Below are 18,656 nucleotides of genomic sequence, written 5' to 3'. Positions count from 1 at the left end.
CATATGTACATTAAATTTTAATTTAGTATAGAAGATGCATGTGTGATTTGAAGTATATTTTTTCTATATATATTTTTCTATATTTTATATGATGTATTTATATATGCTATATTAATTTCATAGTGATGTCTTATGAAGTATTTTTAATGAGTGATTAAGATAACATTAATTGATTTGTGTTTTCGATTGGTTGATTGCATTTTTGAATAGTATTTAAACAGTTTGATTTTATGGCAGTTATTCAAGTCTGATGAAGCGTTCTTGAAACGTGAAAGTGCTTACTTCCTGCAGCATTAAAGTATTTTATCTATCAGTTTTTATTGGTCGTGTTGAGCCTCTTCTGTTTTTGAACTTTTGGATTTTGTACATTGGTGGAAGGCTCTTTACTCAGTGCTGCTTTGTTGGTTAATAAACTGTCTAAGCTGTTATATACATACAAGACACTAGATATGGAGAACTCGTATATGAAACAGTGCATTATTGAGGGTATTGTGCCAAAATGCCTGAGAGTATGGAAATTCCCAAATAATGAACTGCTGGCAGTGATTTTCAAAAAGAACTTTTTGGTTGATATGGACTGGATATTCTTAAAGCAATGGTAAAAAAATGTTAGGCTGGAAGTTGAGCTACAGAAAGAGAGACAAATTTTAAATGCTTGTATTAAAGATGATTTAAGCCACACTGTTGGCTTCTGAACAAGATAAATACTGCAACATAATGATTGAAATAGATGGAAAATGTGATGTTAGTTAAAAGCAAAATAAAGAAATTAGAGAGTTGAATGAATACAAAAACAAATTAAGCAGTCCTAAACCAAAGTTTGTTCATGTGGCATTTGAACCCAATGGAAGGATGAGGGATATGAACTTGGATCAAAATAAGCAGGTACAAATAGGAGAACAAGTGAATGAATTAGACTATTTTAATGAAACCCCACCCCTCAGAAGATCGGAAAGAATTAGGAATTTGGGCAAGAATTATCACCAACAACAGATTTTTTGGAGGGGGAGATACTAAATATGACAAGCATCCCTCACCCCAAGTTGGAATGTGATGGAAATATGATTAAACAGGATGAAAATAATATGTATAGATTTGTGAAAAATGGCTACAGTATGTACAACTTCAGTGAAATAGAACTGAAAGATGAGCATTTTAGCCTTTTATCTAGATGTATGAAATTTATACCTTTAAGGAAAGATGACCTAGCAAGAATTTTAATGTGATGTAAAGATGGTCATAAGAAAAATTTCATTTAGAATTATTCTTCCCACAGGAGAATGTTATTAACCAATATAGTGAAGTAAAGAAAAAAAGTGTTTTTAACCTCCCCCCCCCTGCACCCACAGATTAAAAATGTTGAACTTATTGTGGAGAACGAGATTAGAAAAGGTTATTCTAAGGTGAAATATAAAGCAAATTTGGATGTTAATGAAAATAAAGTTTTAAACAACCTTAGGAATAACAAGAATACAAGGGTCATGAAACCTGATAAGGGAGGGGGAACAGTATTGCTTTAGATCCTGACTACTTCTTTCGGCTTTTCCCGGCTAGGGGTCGCAACAGCGGCTCACCTGTCCGCTTATGATTGGCAGTGGAGTTTTTACGGTGTCGAGTTGCCAGCCCAGCGCCGACCTTCTACAGAAGGCACACTCATGCACACACTCACGCCTAGGGCCAATTTAGAGTGTCCAATCCTGCATGTCTTCAAGATGTAGGAAGAAACCCACGCGACCACAGAGAGGACATGTAGACTGCGCACAGAAGGCACCCCTGCCGAGGATCGAACTGGACAACCTCTTGCTGTGAGGCGGAAACGCTAATCGCACTGTGGCCGCCCTTGCTTTATATCCTGATATACGAGGGAAAAATGAACAACATTTTAATGGATACCAGTAAATATACTAACGTGTCAAGGAACAAGGACATGGCCCTAGAAGACTTTTTGTAGGGTTTCATAGATCAGAAAACTTTAAGTTCCTTAAAAGTAGAAAAACCTAGAATACCTTTTATATTTGGAATCCCCAAAGTGCACAGAGAAGGACTAGATCCGCCTCTGAGACCCATTGTTTCAGCAGAAGGTTCAAAACCCTTCCCCTTGGCGAAATATGTTGACACTGCATTAAAATGTATTTGGTTAAAAAGAAAAATATACTGAGGGATTTTTGGGACTTTTTAAGGGAATTAAAAGGGGATTTATTTAGGGAAGAGATGTCATTCTTAAATGATATTGTAGATCTGTTTTCTAGTATTCCACAACAGAAGGAATTAAATTGGAGGAAATTATTTTTGATGAAAAAGATTTAACATACAATGAATGTTTGACATGCTTACAATTGATTTTATATACTTCAAAGGTGAATTTTATCACCAAATAAAAGCGGTGGCAATGGGTGTGGTGTACGCCACCACCTATGTGAACCTAGTCCTGGCTAGATGGGAAGAAAAAACAGTTATGAACTCTATTTACAAGGAATGTTGGTCTATGTATAGAAGGTTTTTAGGTGACATTTGAATTTTATCAGTAGCCCCAAATGAGAAAATACAATAATTTTTAGGATTTTTAAACAGTAGTACTTGCCTTTTAGATTTTACACATAAAGTTTCCCAAGAAAAATTGCAATACCTGAATGTGGAAATATACAAAGAAAATAAGTTTCATTCTAAAGTATACAGGAAAAATACCTTCTCGAATTCATACTTGTATTTTAGTAGTGCACACCCTTTGCACTATAAAAAGAATATAGTAAAAGCTCAATTTATTAGGTCATACAGGATGACTTCGGTCAGTAAAGGTTTTGAGAAGGAGTTTGAGGCATTGGAGAGTATGTTTAAGTCTAGGGAATACCCTGATTCTGTGACTCAGCAAATAAAAAAAGAGGTTAGGAAATCCTGATTCTATGACTGAGCAAATAAAAAAAGAAGTTTGGGAAAGATTAATCAGATTTAAGCCCATCCTTGGGATTAGTACTGACAATGAAACTAATAACCAGCACAATAAGAATGAAGATTTTGGAAGGGCACTGGTGTTTGAATACAATGCTAGTACCAGTATGATAAAAAAAGAGTTATGGAATTGGAATGGAATAGATTTATAAGTTTTATAGATTTGGATAAAATATCAAAAAATAAATTAAAAATTGTTTATAAAAGTTCCCACAACCTGAAGAACTTGGTAGAAAATAATTATGGGCAAGGAACTGTGAATAAAAGGAAGAATGGTACATGCAAATGTGGTTATTGTGCACCAATGCATGTTATGTATACAACAAGGAAAGTTTATTTTTAGTAGATAGAAACTTGTCAGTAAAAGGAAAATAATTTTATAATTGTGATTCAAGTGGTCTAATATATTTAGCAGTGTGTCAGATATGCTTTTCTTTCTATGTGGGAAAGACTGAGCGGAAATTAAAAGAATCTGTAAACACTGCTACGACATACAAACTAAGAAAGAGACTAATGCTGTGTATAAACATCAGCAAGCATGTACGAATGCCCATTATCTGCTTTTTGTATTAGAAAGGGTAGAGAAAGATATGAGGCGGGTTGTGGGAGGAAAGAATTGAGTATAGGGACTATGCTGGCAAGTTGCATTACAAGCAAATTTATCACCACGTCTGAATGAGAATATTTCAATAGCTCCCTTATTAAAATTAAGAGCTGCTAAATTATAAAAGTTATAATATGCTTTAAGGACTTGGTATTGTTTTTATACATATTTTCTATATTTTATTATTGGTAATTTTTACAAAAGTGCATTTATTTAATTGAAGGGCTACATGTGTATGAATTGTTTATGGTGTTCAGTTTTCTATTCACTTTTTAGTTGCATGACTAATCTTTATCATAGGAGGGAAATACGAACAATGTAATATAAATTAAGTAATTAAGTTTTTATTTTTAATGATATATGGATAGGGTGTTATTCAATGGCTTTTAAAGTACTTATATAGGTATTAAATGTGTATCAGTATTTTAGAATATACTTCATTTTTTTTCTTGGCTTTAACAAAAGGAAAGTTGTATATTTTTTGTAAAAATCCTTTTAAAAATCTTTTTAATAAGCTGTTCCTTTAAAATTGTCTAATTCAATTGATTGATATGTATGTAAATCTGTGAAGTATGTAAATCTGTGAAGTATGTAACTGTGTTTAGTGCTTACAGTCCACATTTGATGAAGTTTTAATGACGAAAATGTTTTTTTATATTGAGGAACGTTAATGTGTTTAAGGAATAAAAATCCTTTTATTGTTTTCTGGGTACCAGCTTCGTTTCCCTTGGCACTTTTTTGATTTATTTGTATACATTACTTTTATTTTATGGGATTTAAACTGCATAATTTAATTGCAAGAAATCATGCACTCAGAACTGTAACAGGATCTAAGCACATTCAAGATACGCTTTCCAGAAAACATCATTTGCACTGCTGTAAGAAAACATAAACAGCAATCAAGATGCTCTGTCTTCTTGGAAGATCCAGTAAAAAGAATGAAATGTTATGTGATGTCAAAAGGACACATGGATATCATGAATATGAACTCTGTGCAGTAGCATTCACTGAAGACAAAACTGCAAATATTTTGATTTTAGAGAAGCATCATTCTTACAGTTGGAAATTGATGATATGGGAAAAGAAATACTTGGTTTATGAGATTTCATGCCCTGTAACAAGATGGAACAGTCCAGCTGAGATGTACATGAGACATGAGTTAGACTACACTGAGTGACATAGTCACAGACCAGATTTTTAAAGCAGTTTTTTTTTTGCAAAGAATAAAATATGCAAATCTAAATTAACTGACCAGATTTTTAAAGCAGTATTCATTTTTTTTCTCTTCTTTAGAATGACCTGTTTGAGATAGGTGTTATGTACTCTTTTGAACGTTTTTCCCTCTTTAATGTTGTGAGTATATGGTTGTTGGTTTGTATATGTGTACGTTATAGATGTGAATGTTTGTGTGATTTTACCACACTATGGGCCAAGACTAATGTATTCCTATAAAGTTAACTCATTGCTGCTCTATTATTGTTTTTCTCTATATAAATATCTCCTTGTTCTATGTATGTGATGCATATGGTAAACATGGATTCTTGTAATATAATCACCTGGCAAATTGAGTAGGGGGTTAAGGCTGTGAGCTTTAATATGGTACAGAGTTTTTTGATACCCTTAGCCCTCATTTGCATAGATATTGCTCCTGGGTCACCCTGAAAAGGGGCTGTGTGTCCAGTGGTTCTACCTGGTAAAAAAAATGGGTGGGAGGTTGACATGGTTAAGTGTTTACCCTACAGGCACAAGGTGCAGGGTTTGATTTTCACTTGGGGTAATTGGCTAGGCTTAAAATAGCCAACGAGGGTAATTAGCCTTGTACTAATTTATGAACCTATGAACTTTTGATGGATTTTGATTCAGCTCCACAGTCAAATACAATGGCAAGACCACAGCAGTTAAGTCCTTTAAGTCTGTGGCATAAAGACCGCTTGAGTCCTCTTTCTGTCAAGCACTTTAAAGTCTGTACATTTCCTATAAGCAACAATGCTAGTCATACGTACTGCTGATATAAAGGTAGTACCGACCTTTAGAACTGTCCATTAGATTAGTGCCCCTAGTCTTTAACCAGTCAAAGAACAGACCACAGAGTTTTCCTGACACTCCTACCTGACATTTTATTAGTGCACTACAAATGCAGGGGAATAGAAAAGCTTTTATCTCATTTGATTTTCCATTTCATGTCAGCATAAGTGGTGAATGTGCTTCCTTCTTCCGAATAGCTGAACAGTTTTTTTCCTTGTCACCCCTGTTCTTTGGAAGTGTGTTATAGTCTGAAAACAGTGCTTGTAAGATAAATGGAAAATAATATTAAGGCTGATGGGGTTGTTCATCTTCACAATTTGTTGTCATTTGTGTGTGGCTCCTTGGATTGGCTGCTTCTTGCTCCTTGTGTGGCTCACTGAATGGCCTATTATCTGTACCTGAATAACTTAACTGTACATAAGACTAATACTGCTGCAGTAGCAGGACAACAAGTTTCTATGTAACAGATGCTGCTCAGTGACAAGATAGGAAATCAATGTTAAAAACAAATCTCTTTTTAAAATATTACAGTACTTATATCCCTCATAACCTAGAGGGCAACCTATGATATTTCTTTTTCACAACAAGCAATCAGAGGGCAGTATCTGAAAAAAAATATGGATGGCTTGGGGTAGTGTAATGAGGTATCTTTTTTAACAGAAAGTGTGGTGGAGACAGCCTCACTGAAGAGAGAGAGTACTGTAGCATCTGTTGAAAGTTAACTTTGGTCAGCAGATTATCTGGCAAGCAAAGGTATGGCCGTGTTGCGTAGGTCAGTATTTTTAATGTCAGCATTAATTGTTTTTGTCTTTTTCTTTAGGAGAAGGTGATGGAAGCCTTGTTGTCTTTGGAATGTCATCAGAAATCACTCCTGAAGCTGGAGAAGACACAGCAGCAGGAAATCTCCAACATTAAAGTAAGGAGATACTAGTTTGTTTATTGTAATTATTACCTTAGTTACACACAAGTAAATCATACTGTGATTTTATTTGTCACATTTCATATTTTAAATTATTTTGCAGCAAAGCGCTCAAAGTTTAGAACAGCACTTAAGGTCAGAGTTTGACAAACTGCGTAAACTTGTTCTTGAGAAGGAACAACATTTGATCTGTCAGCTTAGACAGGAGAAGGCCGAAATTCTAAAGAAGATGGAAGAAAACATTAGGAGAATTACTGACACCAGCAGCAACATTCAAGGTCAAATATCTGCTTTTCAGTCAATGGTGGGAGAAAAGGATAACCTGCTCTTTCTATCAGTAAGACATATTTAAATTGTTTTGTATTCTGCTTTTAATATCATAATGCATTTTCTCATTGTTCATGTTTATTGCTGGAAGTAAGAAATGTCATGTAAGTGTAACTCTATAGTTCCATCCTGTCTGCAGTAAATGTATTGAGAAAGAAAATCATGTCGTGGCAATAAGTTTATTTTTCCAGAATAGACTGACGTCAAATAAGATTGCACAGAATGAAAATCTCAAATGGTAGACTAAGAAGACTAACTTGTATGGATGAAATAAAGTATCTCAGCTTTGGTTGCACCTTCTAGAATATTGTTTTCAGTAGAAGCTCTTGTAAAGAGGGATGGTGCTTATTAAGCCAATTTGTTGAGCATAATGTCCCTTTTGGAATGTACTTAATCAAAGCACTTGCCACAGCTAGAATAACCACTATGGTTTCTCACTAAAAATTCATGGGTCTAAATTGCAAAAATGATGCAGGCTTCCTCAAAGCCTTGTCCTTTTTCTCAGTATTATACACTATACTGAGAGGTGACCTGTGCCTCAAGTATATAGTTTTAAGAAACCCTCTTCTGTCAGACCTATTACACATTTGCAAGTCCTATGGTATTGTAAACACCCACGCGAGTGATTGCAATCTGTTTTGCAAAATCAGTAGAACATGGAGTGGTAGTATGTGTCAAGGAGAATAATTATTTGGTATAAACTAACAGTCCTACTTTAATGCATTAGTTTTAACATTAGCAACACTTAAAGGTAGCTCTTATTCACTTACTAGAGTACTGTTTTTTAATCATTGAATTTAGCATCAGCCTTTGCTCATGAGTTAATGTAATAGTTTTAATCACAGACTTTCATTTGATTTTTTCCCATACCTTCTTTAAAGAGCATCAACTGAACTTCAGCTATCCTCTACAAAGTCCTATTAATTTATAGTAACTGTCCTTATAAGGTCTTGGGTAATCCCTGTATTTGATTGGTAATGCGGAAACTTGGTTAGCAAATTTCTTTAAATAAAATAATGCTGGGTGTGTACTAGTTGACTACATCTTTTCATGTTTCTGGATTTCCTGCATTGATTTTAGAGATTGCTATTGTTTTTAGTGTTTAAAATCTACTGTGGTAATTTCTAATAGTATATTCTAATTGTGATCTTTTTATCCCTGTCTGTACTATATCTCACATGTACCGTTGGTGTACTTTCTCTGTTTTCTCCTTCCAGTCACTATCCATTACAGGCAGACTGAGTTGCATTAGCATTTCCTTCTTATGCCTTATAGACTGCACCTTCCAGCTACCAGACTTCCAGGACCCCTTTGCATAACACAGCTAAAATATACCTGACTAATTTATCACACCCTACCTGTGAAATTGCTTTCTAAACTGTGTACATTAAAACTCTTCCCAGTGTGCACACTGCCAAGGGAAAAATTATAATTGCTCCCTCCACAGCACCCACATAGTAACTGAAATAAATCTCTTGCGTTCACTACTTGAGGTGTGATATTGCCTAACACACATATTTCACTTCCTAATCTGTGTAAGAGATTTCTCTGTACATAAGAACACAGATTATGTTCCCAGTAGAAACTTAAAACTCATCTCATTTCTACTCTCCTTTATCCCTTCCAATTCTACTGACTAGTTTTTTTCTAGCATATTTCTTAATGCCTGTCCTACAAACTGAACTTCAGTTTGTACTGAGCAGCTTCTGTTTCTTTTTCCCTCCCCTTCTACAATTGTTTCAAAGTTGTCTTCAATTTCTTACCTTTAGACTATAGAATTCCATTCTTCACTGATTGCTTTTCTTTAGTGCTTTACAGCTGTGGTGGTGGAGCCCCAGACTGTTCATTTGCTCCAATTCCCACCCACTCTGCATTTATACTCTGAACTCCAGCCTCTCTCGCATAAACCCTAGTCTTCCTGTCTGCCTTATCCATACCTTTCTCCTTAATTGACACCTCTTCCAACAAAACCTGTTTAACCCTTTCCCTGCTACACATTTTCCTATTCTACAGTACATTCAATTCTTACCCTACCCTCCCTGTGCTTTTCCACCTTCTATCACACCACCTCCTTATCCTTTCATTCTATTCATCTATTAGTCTCACTCTAACTCATTCCACTTCCTGCCATCATCTTTTACTTCGATCTCTGTCACCCATCATATCTGTCTTCTTTTCTTCCCTTAAACATAATTATCTACATCTATATTCCCTTTTTCTTCCTATTCTCTCTCTCCTTACCTGCTATAAAATGAATATCTCACCTTTTAATTTACCACCCACAGACAAAACTTACTTTGTCATAACACCACCTTATGTTTTTAATCTGCCACATTTTTTCATACACATATATATTCTTCAGTACTCACCCCCATCTTCACAAAACAAAGTTCAAATACCATATTAGTAAAAGTATGCCTCTAGTTATGTGTGCATGTTCCAAGAATATCTTCTTATGTAGAGACATTCACCCTAACACCTTTCCCAAACATGACACCATCCCCATACCCTCTACCCTCACTAATATTCAACTATCAAAAGTTTAACTTGGCATCTCTATTAACATTCACAGCCTACTAAATAGAATCTGTGAAGTTCACTCTTGGATTGCTCATTATTTTCCATCCATAGTCATTCTCACAGAAACCTGGCTTAAACCTCACATCACAGATACTGAAATTCTTCCTCCTGGCTATATTATTATCCACTCTGATAGGTTACACAAAGCTGGTGCTGTAGCAGTACTTTACTCAAACCATCTTTACAGCTCTTCACTGTCTATATCCCCCTAATTTTCCTAGTGCTGAGCTTATACTTGCCCAACTGCAAGCTAAATAGTCATAAAAAGTTATATATTGTAGGTGTCTGTATCCCTCCAGGGAATAATATCCATATTCTATAAAATGTTCTCTCCTGGACCTCCAACTCTGTTTCAAAAGAAGTAGTAATTATTGATGATGCCAATATTCACTGGCAAACTCTAACCACTGACTTCCCTTCCTCAGGAGTTAACTTCCATGGCTTCACTGAAATAATTACCACCATTACCTGCTGCAGTAAAACCACTAATACTGGCACCATCATAGATTGGATCCTATTGTCAAGTCCTAGTTTGTATCAAAACCCCAAAACGCTCTCAGATTCTGTCAGTGACCACCTCTCTGCCTATGTTCAGAGGCTTTCCATGCATCATATTAGACAACACAAATATAAAGAGTGCCACTGTTTCACCAACTTCAATTCTAATGAGTTTAGCAACTTGTTCTCTTCTATAAACTGATCCTTCCTCCTCAGCCTACCACTGGACGGTGCTGTTCTGAAATGTAATTGCATATTCCTGCACATTAATAGCCTAGCTCGCCTCAGGAAAAAAGCAAGTGAAATCTCACCATATGCATTGGCTTTCTCATTCCACCCGAGCCCTCATGCACAAAAAGAATGTTGCATTGAGAAATTGGTTGAAATTGCAATCCCCAGTCAGCTTCAAACCTACAAACAACTTTGTAACCTTACAAAAATCAAGTCAACAATGCAAAAAGAAATTATTATCTAAAACCAAAAGTAAACCATCAAAATAATCAAAAATTTGGAATGGCATTAACAAGATTCTTTATATTGGTTCTTCCAGTATACCAAACCCATGTCCTAATTATTCTCCCTTTGAAATTGCCACAAAGTTCAACTCCTATTTAATAGACACCATAATCACTCTAGCCCAAGACTGCCAAAATTCGAACCCTACACCTCCACTCTCTCCTTCCTACAATAAATCTACTTTTTCTCTAAAATCTGCTCCTACCTATTACATTAAATCTTAACTGACGAAACAAAAGCCTTGCTCTCCCTCAGCAGACAGTCTACCAGCTGAATTCCTAAAACTAGTTGCCAACTCTTTAGACACTCCAGAAATAAACGACCAGCAAGACCAGGATCCACCACTATAAAAATGTAATCCAACCTCTAGCGCCTCAGCAATAGCCTTCCAAAGGGGATTTTTTTAAATGCAACTAGTTGTCACCCTCCGCATCTTTTAAAATACCTATCCTATGGTGAACTGACTAAGGATGCTATGTAACAATACTAATGAAATAAATAGAGTTGGGTGCTAGAGCCCTGAGTAATTCCTTGAACTGCTGTACCTTCTCTCCAGTCAACTTCCAGGTCTTCAGCCTGATCTCTGTTGACCTTAGAGCCTTCTCTGACCACTGCTTGCAGCTGATTGTGGCAACTACTGGTTTATGCTGTGAACCGACTGTTTCACTGGGGATGACTTTGCAATCGTGGATTCTACCCCAGTGCCTTTTCCTTACTAGGAGGAAGTCTACCTGAGTTGCATGTTGGCTACTCTTGTATGTCTCTCTTTCTGAATCATGTGTTGGCTACTATCAAGCCATTTGCTAGACAGAAGTCTAGAATGGCTTCTCCTTCTTTATTCCTATTGCTCCACCCATGTTGACCCAGGCAGTCCTCATATCCTGTTTTGTCTGTCCCGATATGTGCATTTAAGTCGCCCATTATCAACACGAATTCATGTTGTCCTGCTTTATCTAGTAGGTCCTGCAACTGCTGTCTGAATGCACTCTTTTCTTCACTATCACAACCCTGCTGTGGGGCATAGGCTGAGATTATGAATACTGTCCTATCATTACACTGGAGTCCGATTGCCATGAGTCTGTCATTAATTCTGATGATATCCCTCACTGACTTCTGAAGTCTCTGTCTCACCACAATTCCTACACTATTTCTAGCCTGTCCACCACCTGAGTAGTAGAGTCTGGATCCCAAGCCAAGTGGCTTTATTGAACTGCTCTTCCATCTCGTCTCTTGGATACATAGGATGTCCAGCCTCCTCCGTATCATCATGTCATCCACTTCTAAGCTGCGTCCTGTCAGTGAACCTACATTAAGCGTAGCAATTCTCAGTTCATGTTTGTCAGGTTGGTTAGTTTTATGTCCAGCTTTCACTCAACAGAGCTATCCCAGGTAACCCAGGCTGGGCAACTAGACACCGGCCAGCCAGTAGTCTATTGACCCAGGGCTGCTGGGCTTTTATGGCGGGCACACACTGGCCAATAGGGGCACATATACCCCTCCCACCGTTAGCATGGGTCCCTGGTGTGGGTCAGAGAGTAGGCCGGGTCCTCAACCCACTTATCACCGGTAACTACCCATGCCCATTTATTTGGTGACAGTCAACATGATCGTATCACCTAGAGCCATATTTTACACCGTCGAGAGGCTAGCCCTGCCACGGCACGCAGTTTGTGATCCGTGTTCTTCTATCTTGAGGATACTGCGCACCACAATAGATGCCCAAAGCGGTTGGTCTTTTTACAACTCTATCCCCCATTGGGCACTATGTAGAGTCTGTGCTGCTGCCCACAGCTCCTTTCATTGGTGAGTTTGAGATGGAAGCACTCAGCATGTTTTTCAAACATGGGAGAAACTCCACGGAGACAGAGAGAACATGCAAACTCCAAACAGGCATTAGTCGGAGGTCAGGATCGAACCTTGTACCTTGTGCAATGGAGGCGAAGACCTTAACCACTAAGCCATCTGGTCAGCCAAACTTATTGATTTGTTTAATTCTGAATTTCAGAAAACTCTAGAATGAAATAACTTATATTCTTGAACTGCTTGGACCTTGGGTGTTGTAGGGCTTTACCCCTGTTTTCTAAGATTTCAGTGACCTATGAGTTTTAAACAAAATTTACTGCATAATTTTGCTTTGCATCAGTGCATAACAAGCTAAGTGACAGTGAGTAATAACACATCTGGTAAGAGGTGGTCCATCTTCAGTAACAGTTAAGAGTAAGGCCACAACAGATGAAACTTTCCTAGTCCCTGCCTGCCCTGCAATTTACTGTGGTGCCTAATCCCTCTTTATCTTTGACATTTTTCTCTATCAGCATTTCTCTGTCTTATTTTATTGTTTACCTATTTTAGGGGTCTTAGCTAACTTACACACACACATACACACACACACACACACACACATATATATATATATATATATATGTGTGTATATATATATATATATATATATATATATATATATATTTTTTTTTTTTTTTTTATAGTTCACTTATGTACAGGTTTGAGCTGCTGCCCCATTTGTAAAAGACACTGCTGTTTCAAAAATTGTGCCAGTGGAATTCCTAAGTATATGATTACAGATTAAAAATATTGTGGTAAACAGTTTACTCTATCTACAGTTGGGCATGGGCAAGATCAAATGAGGTTGCATTTGTAAAAACTCTTTTCTGCTCAGTCTTTTTCTTATTACCTAAGAAAGTCTTTGATTTTGAAGCTTACCTCAGAGTAAGCCTTGAAGTCTTTACCTCACATAACATCTTCTCCTAGAAAAAGCATAGGTTACGTAAGCCTAAGGATTTCCACTCCCTTACAATAGCTTTTGCACTCTCCCACAGGTTATGAATACTGCAGCAGTGATATGGAAAAATGTAATACAAATCTAATGCTATCCATGTCATTATTCATCACTGTAAGGTCTTGGATCCGACGTCCTATCTGAGCAGGCAACTTTCAAGAGGCAGATTCAGGCTCCTCCCTCTCCCACAATGCTCTGTTGCCCTCTAACCCTCAGATCTCATTTGCCGCTATTCAGTACAGATGCAATCCTTGGCTTGTGCTTCAGATATGTGCTTGCTTTAAATCCTTTTCTGCTTATTTAGCTAGTTTTAGTGGGTAATTTGGTTTTAGGTAGTTCATTAGCTATCTGGAGTTATTGTTTCCTCCCCTCCCTTAGTTTTAGGTAGTTCAGTAGTTTGTTGCTGGGTGTGGGTGTTTTGGCACCCTTTTTTGCTTTTTAGCCATTAGGGCTTGGTTAGTTTCTTTAGTGGTAGTGTGTTCCCTGTTCTCTTATGTCTGATAAGCCCTCTGGTTTTAAAAAGTGCTCCTCGTGCGGTCGGAAGATGCCCAATTCTGACTTGCACGAGGAGTGCCTGTATTGTTAGAGTGTTCTGCACCTGGACACTGACTGCAACATTTGTGCTCCATTCAACGCCAGGGTCTTGGACGAGTGCCACAGTAAACTCATTCTGAAAGGCATGGTGCAGGGGGGACCCTTTGTTTCCAGTTCTAAGATTTTGTGTTGAGATCGTAAGAGGAAGACCCCTTCATTACTTTCAGTGCCTTCCAAGAAACCACAGCCGTCAGATCCTAGGTCCCCAGATCCGCTTCCAGGCTGGACCATCTTGAATTCAAGGCCCTTTGATCTAAGAGCTGCAAACGCTTCTTCCAGATCCAAGGCTTCTTTGGGTCAGAGGCCTTCGGATCAGGGCAAGGTCAGGCCAGCCTCGGATCCAACCAGTTCTTCAGATCTGATTGCTACCTCAGTTTGGCTGTCGGAATCGATAAGTTTGTCAGATCCAACAATAAAAATTCTTGAGGAGTCATTTTCCAACTCCAGGCATGTAGCCCAGTCAGTTTGTGGGTCTCAGAACCATACTTCAGAACAGTGGCATAAGTCCCTAGGGTTTCCAGATAAGTCCACCCACTCCTCTTCCTCCAGATTGTCCAGTAGTCTGTTGCCTTTCAACATGGACAGGACAACAATGAGCTTCCTGAAAGCCCAAATAAAGTTGGGGCCTCTGGCTTTCCCAGTTCATCTGACCAGGAGGGCCTTGCCTTCCCCAGTTAGTCATGCTCCTCTTCCATTCCCACTGGCTTTGAAACCTTGGGGCTTGGACACCTACGGTCAGATCCTGGCAGGGCCGAACAGTCCCTTTTTCTCGACTCAGCCAAGGTCCCTGGCCTGCTGTGTTCCTCTGCCATCAGACCAGAGTGGATCCTGTGCAGGAGTGGTTGGTGCTGGCTCCGTGGGGGCGGGAATGGAAATGTTTTTTTCTGACCGGTCTCACCTCCCCAGAGCCTCAGCCCTCTATCTCCAGACCCGTATCATCTGGGGGTCGTGGTGCTGTGTCGTGGCTCATTACTTCTCTCTGGGAGACGTTGACCTCTGAGATAGTGGACAGGACCACTTCCAGCCCCTCGATCTTTCTAGTGGTAGAGAGGACCTTCTTCAGGACCAAAGTTTCATCTCCTACCCCTCTGGGTCCATCCTTGCATCTGTCTGTTTTTGGGTGGCGAGACCTTTCATCCTGTTCAGGGTCGGCCCTCCCTTTTGAGCCTTCGGGGGCTACCTCCCCTCGAGGGGTCCCAGCTTCTTTTGAGTCCTCCTTGGAGCCCCACAGAGGAGGTACCTTGTAAGAGAAAGTGCAAGAGGAGGCACTTGGACTTCCCTGTGGAGTCCCTCACTGAGAACACGGACCTTGATAAAGTAGACGGGTCCCCCAGATCTCCTCCCGAAGATCTCTCCTTTGGGGACATCCTTGAGATCCTGAAGTAGAAGGGTGGATGGTCTCCCCAACCCCTATCTGTATAGGAGTCTGTTTTTCTGAAGGCTTTTGGGACCACCCCATATATTTCCTGGGTGTCTCTCTCCGCTGAAGAGGTAGTGGGTCTCATTACCGGCAGGCCCTGGAAGGAGCCCAGTACTGTGGAGCTAATTAGCCCCCCTGTGGACTGCCTCTTATGGAGCAAAAGAATTCCAGTCGATGCCATCGTGGTTGCCGCTGCCACTAAAAAGGGACTAGCAGAGCAGAACTCCACTGTTCATCCCCGAACAGGGAGTCCCGGTTGATGGACCATCATGGGAAGCGTGTGTATGCCTCAGTTACCTTTGGACTGAGAGCAGATAATTACGTGGTACATTTTACCCGCCTCCAAAGGGACTTGATCCATGAGCTCTCCACTTCCTTTACAGATTTATTGGCAGTGGAGGACTTTAAAAAGTTGCATCAAGCTTTTGATTCTGACGTCTCTCGCCAGTTCCTCGATGAGGCTAATTTCCAATGCTGCAGAAGCTACCTGTCGAACAGCAGGTATGGCATAGCTGTACAGCGTCATGCTTAGTTATGTTTGTGGGTTTGCAGAACCCTTCAAAGTGTCTTATCAACACCCCTTTTGATGGGTCCACCCTCTTTGGACTTTCCATGAAGGACACTTTGACCAGTAGTGAGCAAGAAGGGAAGACTTTGTCTGTAGTCGGGATCAGTCTTTCTACTCCCCAGAGGTCCTTCTCCCAGACCCACTGAGGAACTAGAAAGATGTTTCCGGAAGCTGCAGTTTCCATTCCAGGACACTCCTGGTGACTTCTCTTCCAGAGGCCAGGGGAGAGGTTTTAATGGCCGTCACCACCTTAGAGGCAGGAGGGGGTCCGCATAATCAGGGCTCGGTGGAACCGTTTTTTGAGCAGCTGTGTCAGCGTTCCTGAAGCATTGCCCAACTGCTGTACCCTGGTGGCAGTCAAGGGTCACATTTCCCTTCACTCACTAGCCTGGGCAGATATTTCTTCCGATCAGTGGCTGTTGAACATAATTTCCAGGGGTTATTTAATTCCCTGTTTGGAACCCCCTCCCTTTCGTAGTTACCTGCCTGATGTTCCACCCAGTCAGAGGGAGTTGGCCTTTGAGGAAGTTCAACAACTTCTTCAAAAGAAGAGCCATCCAAGAGGTCCCAGCAGGACAAAGAGGATCTGGTACTTATTCTCACTTCTTTTTAGTGCGAAAAAAGATGGGGGACCTGTATCCTATTTTGGATCTCAGCAAGCTCAATCTATCAGTCAAAAAGTCCAAGTTCTGGATGGTCACTGATAGCCCATTCTGCCTCTTATGCAAGGATGATTGGATGTGCTCTGTGGATCTCTAGGATACCTACTATCACATCAAGATGGACAAGCATTCCAGGAGACATCTTCACTTTTGGTTAGGAGCCGATCGCTACCAGTTTGGAGCCCTACCCTTTGGTCTCACCACAGCGCTATAGGTGTTGATGAAATATATGGCAGTGGTAGTGACTCACCTGCAGCTGCAGGGATTCCAGGTCTTTTCATACCTCAGAGATTGGCTCCTCACAGCACCTTCGAGGCATCAACTATTACAAGCAACCCATTTTGCCCTGTCCCTTTTCAATCAGTTGGAGATTTCTGTCAGTCTTTCAAAATCGAATCTGGTCCCCACCCAACAATTGAAGTTCATCAGAGTCCAACTAGACTCCGTCTCGGAGATTGCAGCTTTGCCTCTCTGCAGGGCTTAGTTGATCCTGGAGCAGGGCATGCAAATCCTAGACCTGTTGCATCCCCCAGTTTTCACTTGATTCTTCGAATCCTTGGATCCATGGCTGTGGCCATTCAGCTGGTTCCCCTAGCAAGGTATTATATGCGAGTTTTACAGTGGACTCTAGTGGTTTAATGGTCTGCTCTGTCACAACCAATGTCCATGTCCATAAAGTTGCTGCCTGTTTGCAGACGATACCTTCTTTGGTGGCTTCATTCTGAGCATCTCCTCCTAGGCAGGCCCTTTTCTGTTCTGCCCTAGGCCATGGTGACCACAGATGCTTCGCTGCTGGGGTGGGGGCATTTCCAAAGGAGAACTGACCAAGGCATGTGGTTCCCCCGTAGAGACAAAGTTGCACATAAACAGACTAGAGATGAGAGTAGTTCTTCTAACATTGCAAACCTTTCAGGACTGCCTCCCTCTGGGGACACTTGCAGTCCAGATGGACAATATGACTGTGGTCTGGTGGGAACACAATCTCACCCGTTGTGCAGAGAGGCCATGAGAATATGGGAATGGGTGATGTCCTCCAGGCACTTTCTCCTTGCCATGCAAGTTCCCGTGGATTTCAGTTTAGCTGACAAACTCAGCAGATCCATTTTGAGTTATCATGAGTGCTTCCTCAATCCCAGGGTGGTGAAGCCGATTTTTGACTTGGGGTCAGCCATGCTGCAGCCTGTTTGTCTCCCCAACCAACCACAAGTGCAGCATGTACTTTGCCCTGATCCCCCCCTCCTGGGGATTCACCGAGGGATGCTCTAGTCCAAGATTGGCCTCTCTGATGTCCTTTATGCTTGTCCTCCTGTCCCTGTAATTCCCAAGGTTTACAGAAAGAGCATATTGCCTTAGGGCATCCCTGATCCTCATTGGGCCTTTCTGACATCGCCCTTGGTTTCCCTTCATCTGGTCTCATTTCAAGTGTCCTTCCTGGGTACTGGATCGTCTTTGGGATTTGATCTCCCATCCTTCGGGGCTTCCTCTTCCAAATCTTTGGACCCTTCGTCTAACCGCATAGTTTCTTCAGTTCCAGTGATCTTGAAACAGTCCAGGCTGGCATCCCCCATTAAGCATATTATTGTAGCGTTCCGAAGCCTTCCTCCAGAAAGGTTTATAGTAGTAAGTGGATAAGGTTTTCTATCTGGGCTAAGAGCAGGAATCTGGACCCCTTTTCTGCCTCTTTTCCAGATATCCTTTTGTTTTTGTCCTCTCTTTTCCAACTAGGAGCAAGTTTCTCTACTATTAAGCTTCAGTTTGTGGCAGTTTCTAATTTTCTTGAGAGCAGTGAGTCTGTGTTTTCTTCCTGGTTTTTCAAGGCATTCATGAAAAGGTTTTTTTCTTCTAAGACCAACTGTTAAGGATCCCTTGCCTCCTTGGGACTTAACACTAGTGCTGCAGTGTCTGACTGGGAGTCCTTTCAAGCTTGCTAGTTCATGCGATCTTAAATTCTTTTCATGAAAAACGGCCTTCCTTGTTGCCATAACTTCGGCTAGGAGGGTTTCTGAATTGCAGGCTCTCCATTTTTTTCTGTACATGATATTTCACAAAGACAGAGTATCTCGTAGGATGAATCCCTCTTTCTTGCCCAAGGTTGCGTCTGAATCCAATCTTAACCAATGTATTCAGTTGCAAGTGTTCTTCCCTAATTATTCCCATAAAGAAGAGCACGTTCTGTATACCTTAGATGTACACAGGCAAC

At 40.2% G+C, this 18,656-nt stretch overlaps 1 protein-coding gene across 5 annotated transcripts in view; it reads left to right on the top strand.

Annotated features, from left to right (window-relative positions):
* Window positions 1-18,656, top strand: part of LOC122813704 (zinc-binding protein A33-like) — a 1,378,975-nt gene that overhangs the window by 169,798 nt on the left and 1,190,521 nt on the right. For all 5 annotated transcript variants that reach the window (XM_044086163.1, XM_044086164.1, XM_044086162.1 and 2 more), the window contains exons 2-3: window positions 6,396-6,491; window positions 6,598-6,831. In XM_044086163.1, the coding sequence (XP_043942098.1) occupies window positions 6,396-6,491; window positions 6,598-6,831 (330 nt within the window). The remainder of the gene's footprint in view (window positions 1-6,395; window positions 6,492-6,597; window positions 6,832-18,656) is intronic.

This window comes from Protopterus annectens, chromosome 10.part0, assembly GCF_019279795.1.
Source record: "Protopterus annectens isolate FY-2018-M chromosome 10.part0, PAN1.0, whole genome shotgun sequence".
NCBI classification, from domain to species: Eukaryota; Metazoa; Chordata; order Ceratodontiformes; family Protopteridae; genus Protopterus; species Protopterus annectens.
This window is presented reverse-complemented; position numbering and strand designations above follow the sequence as displayed.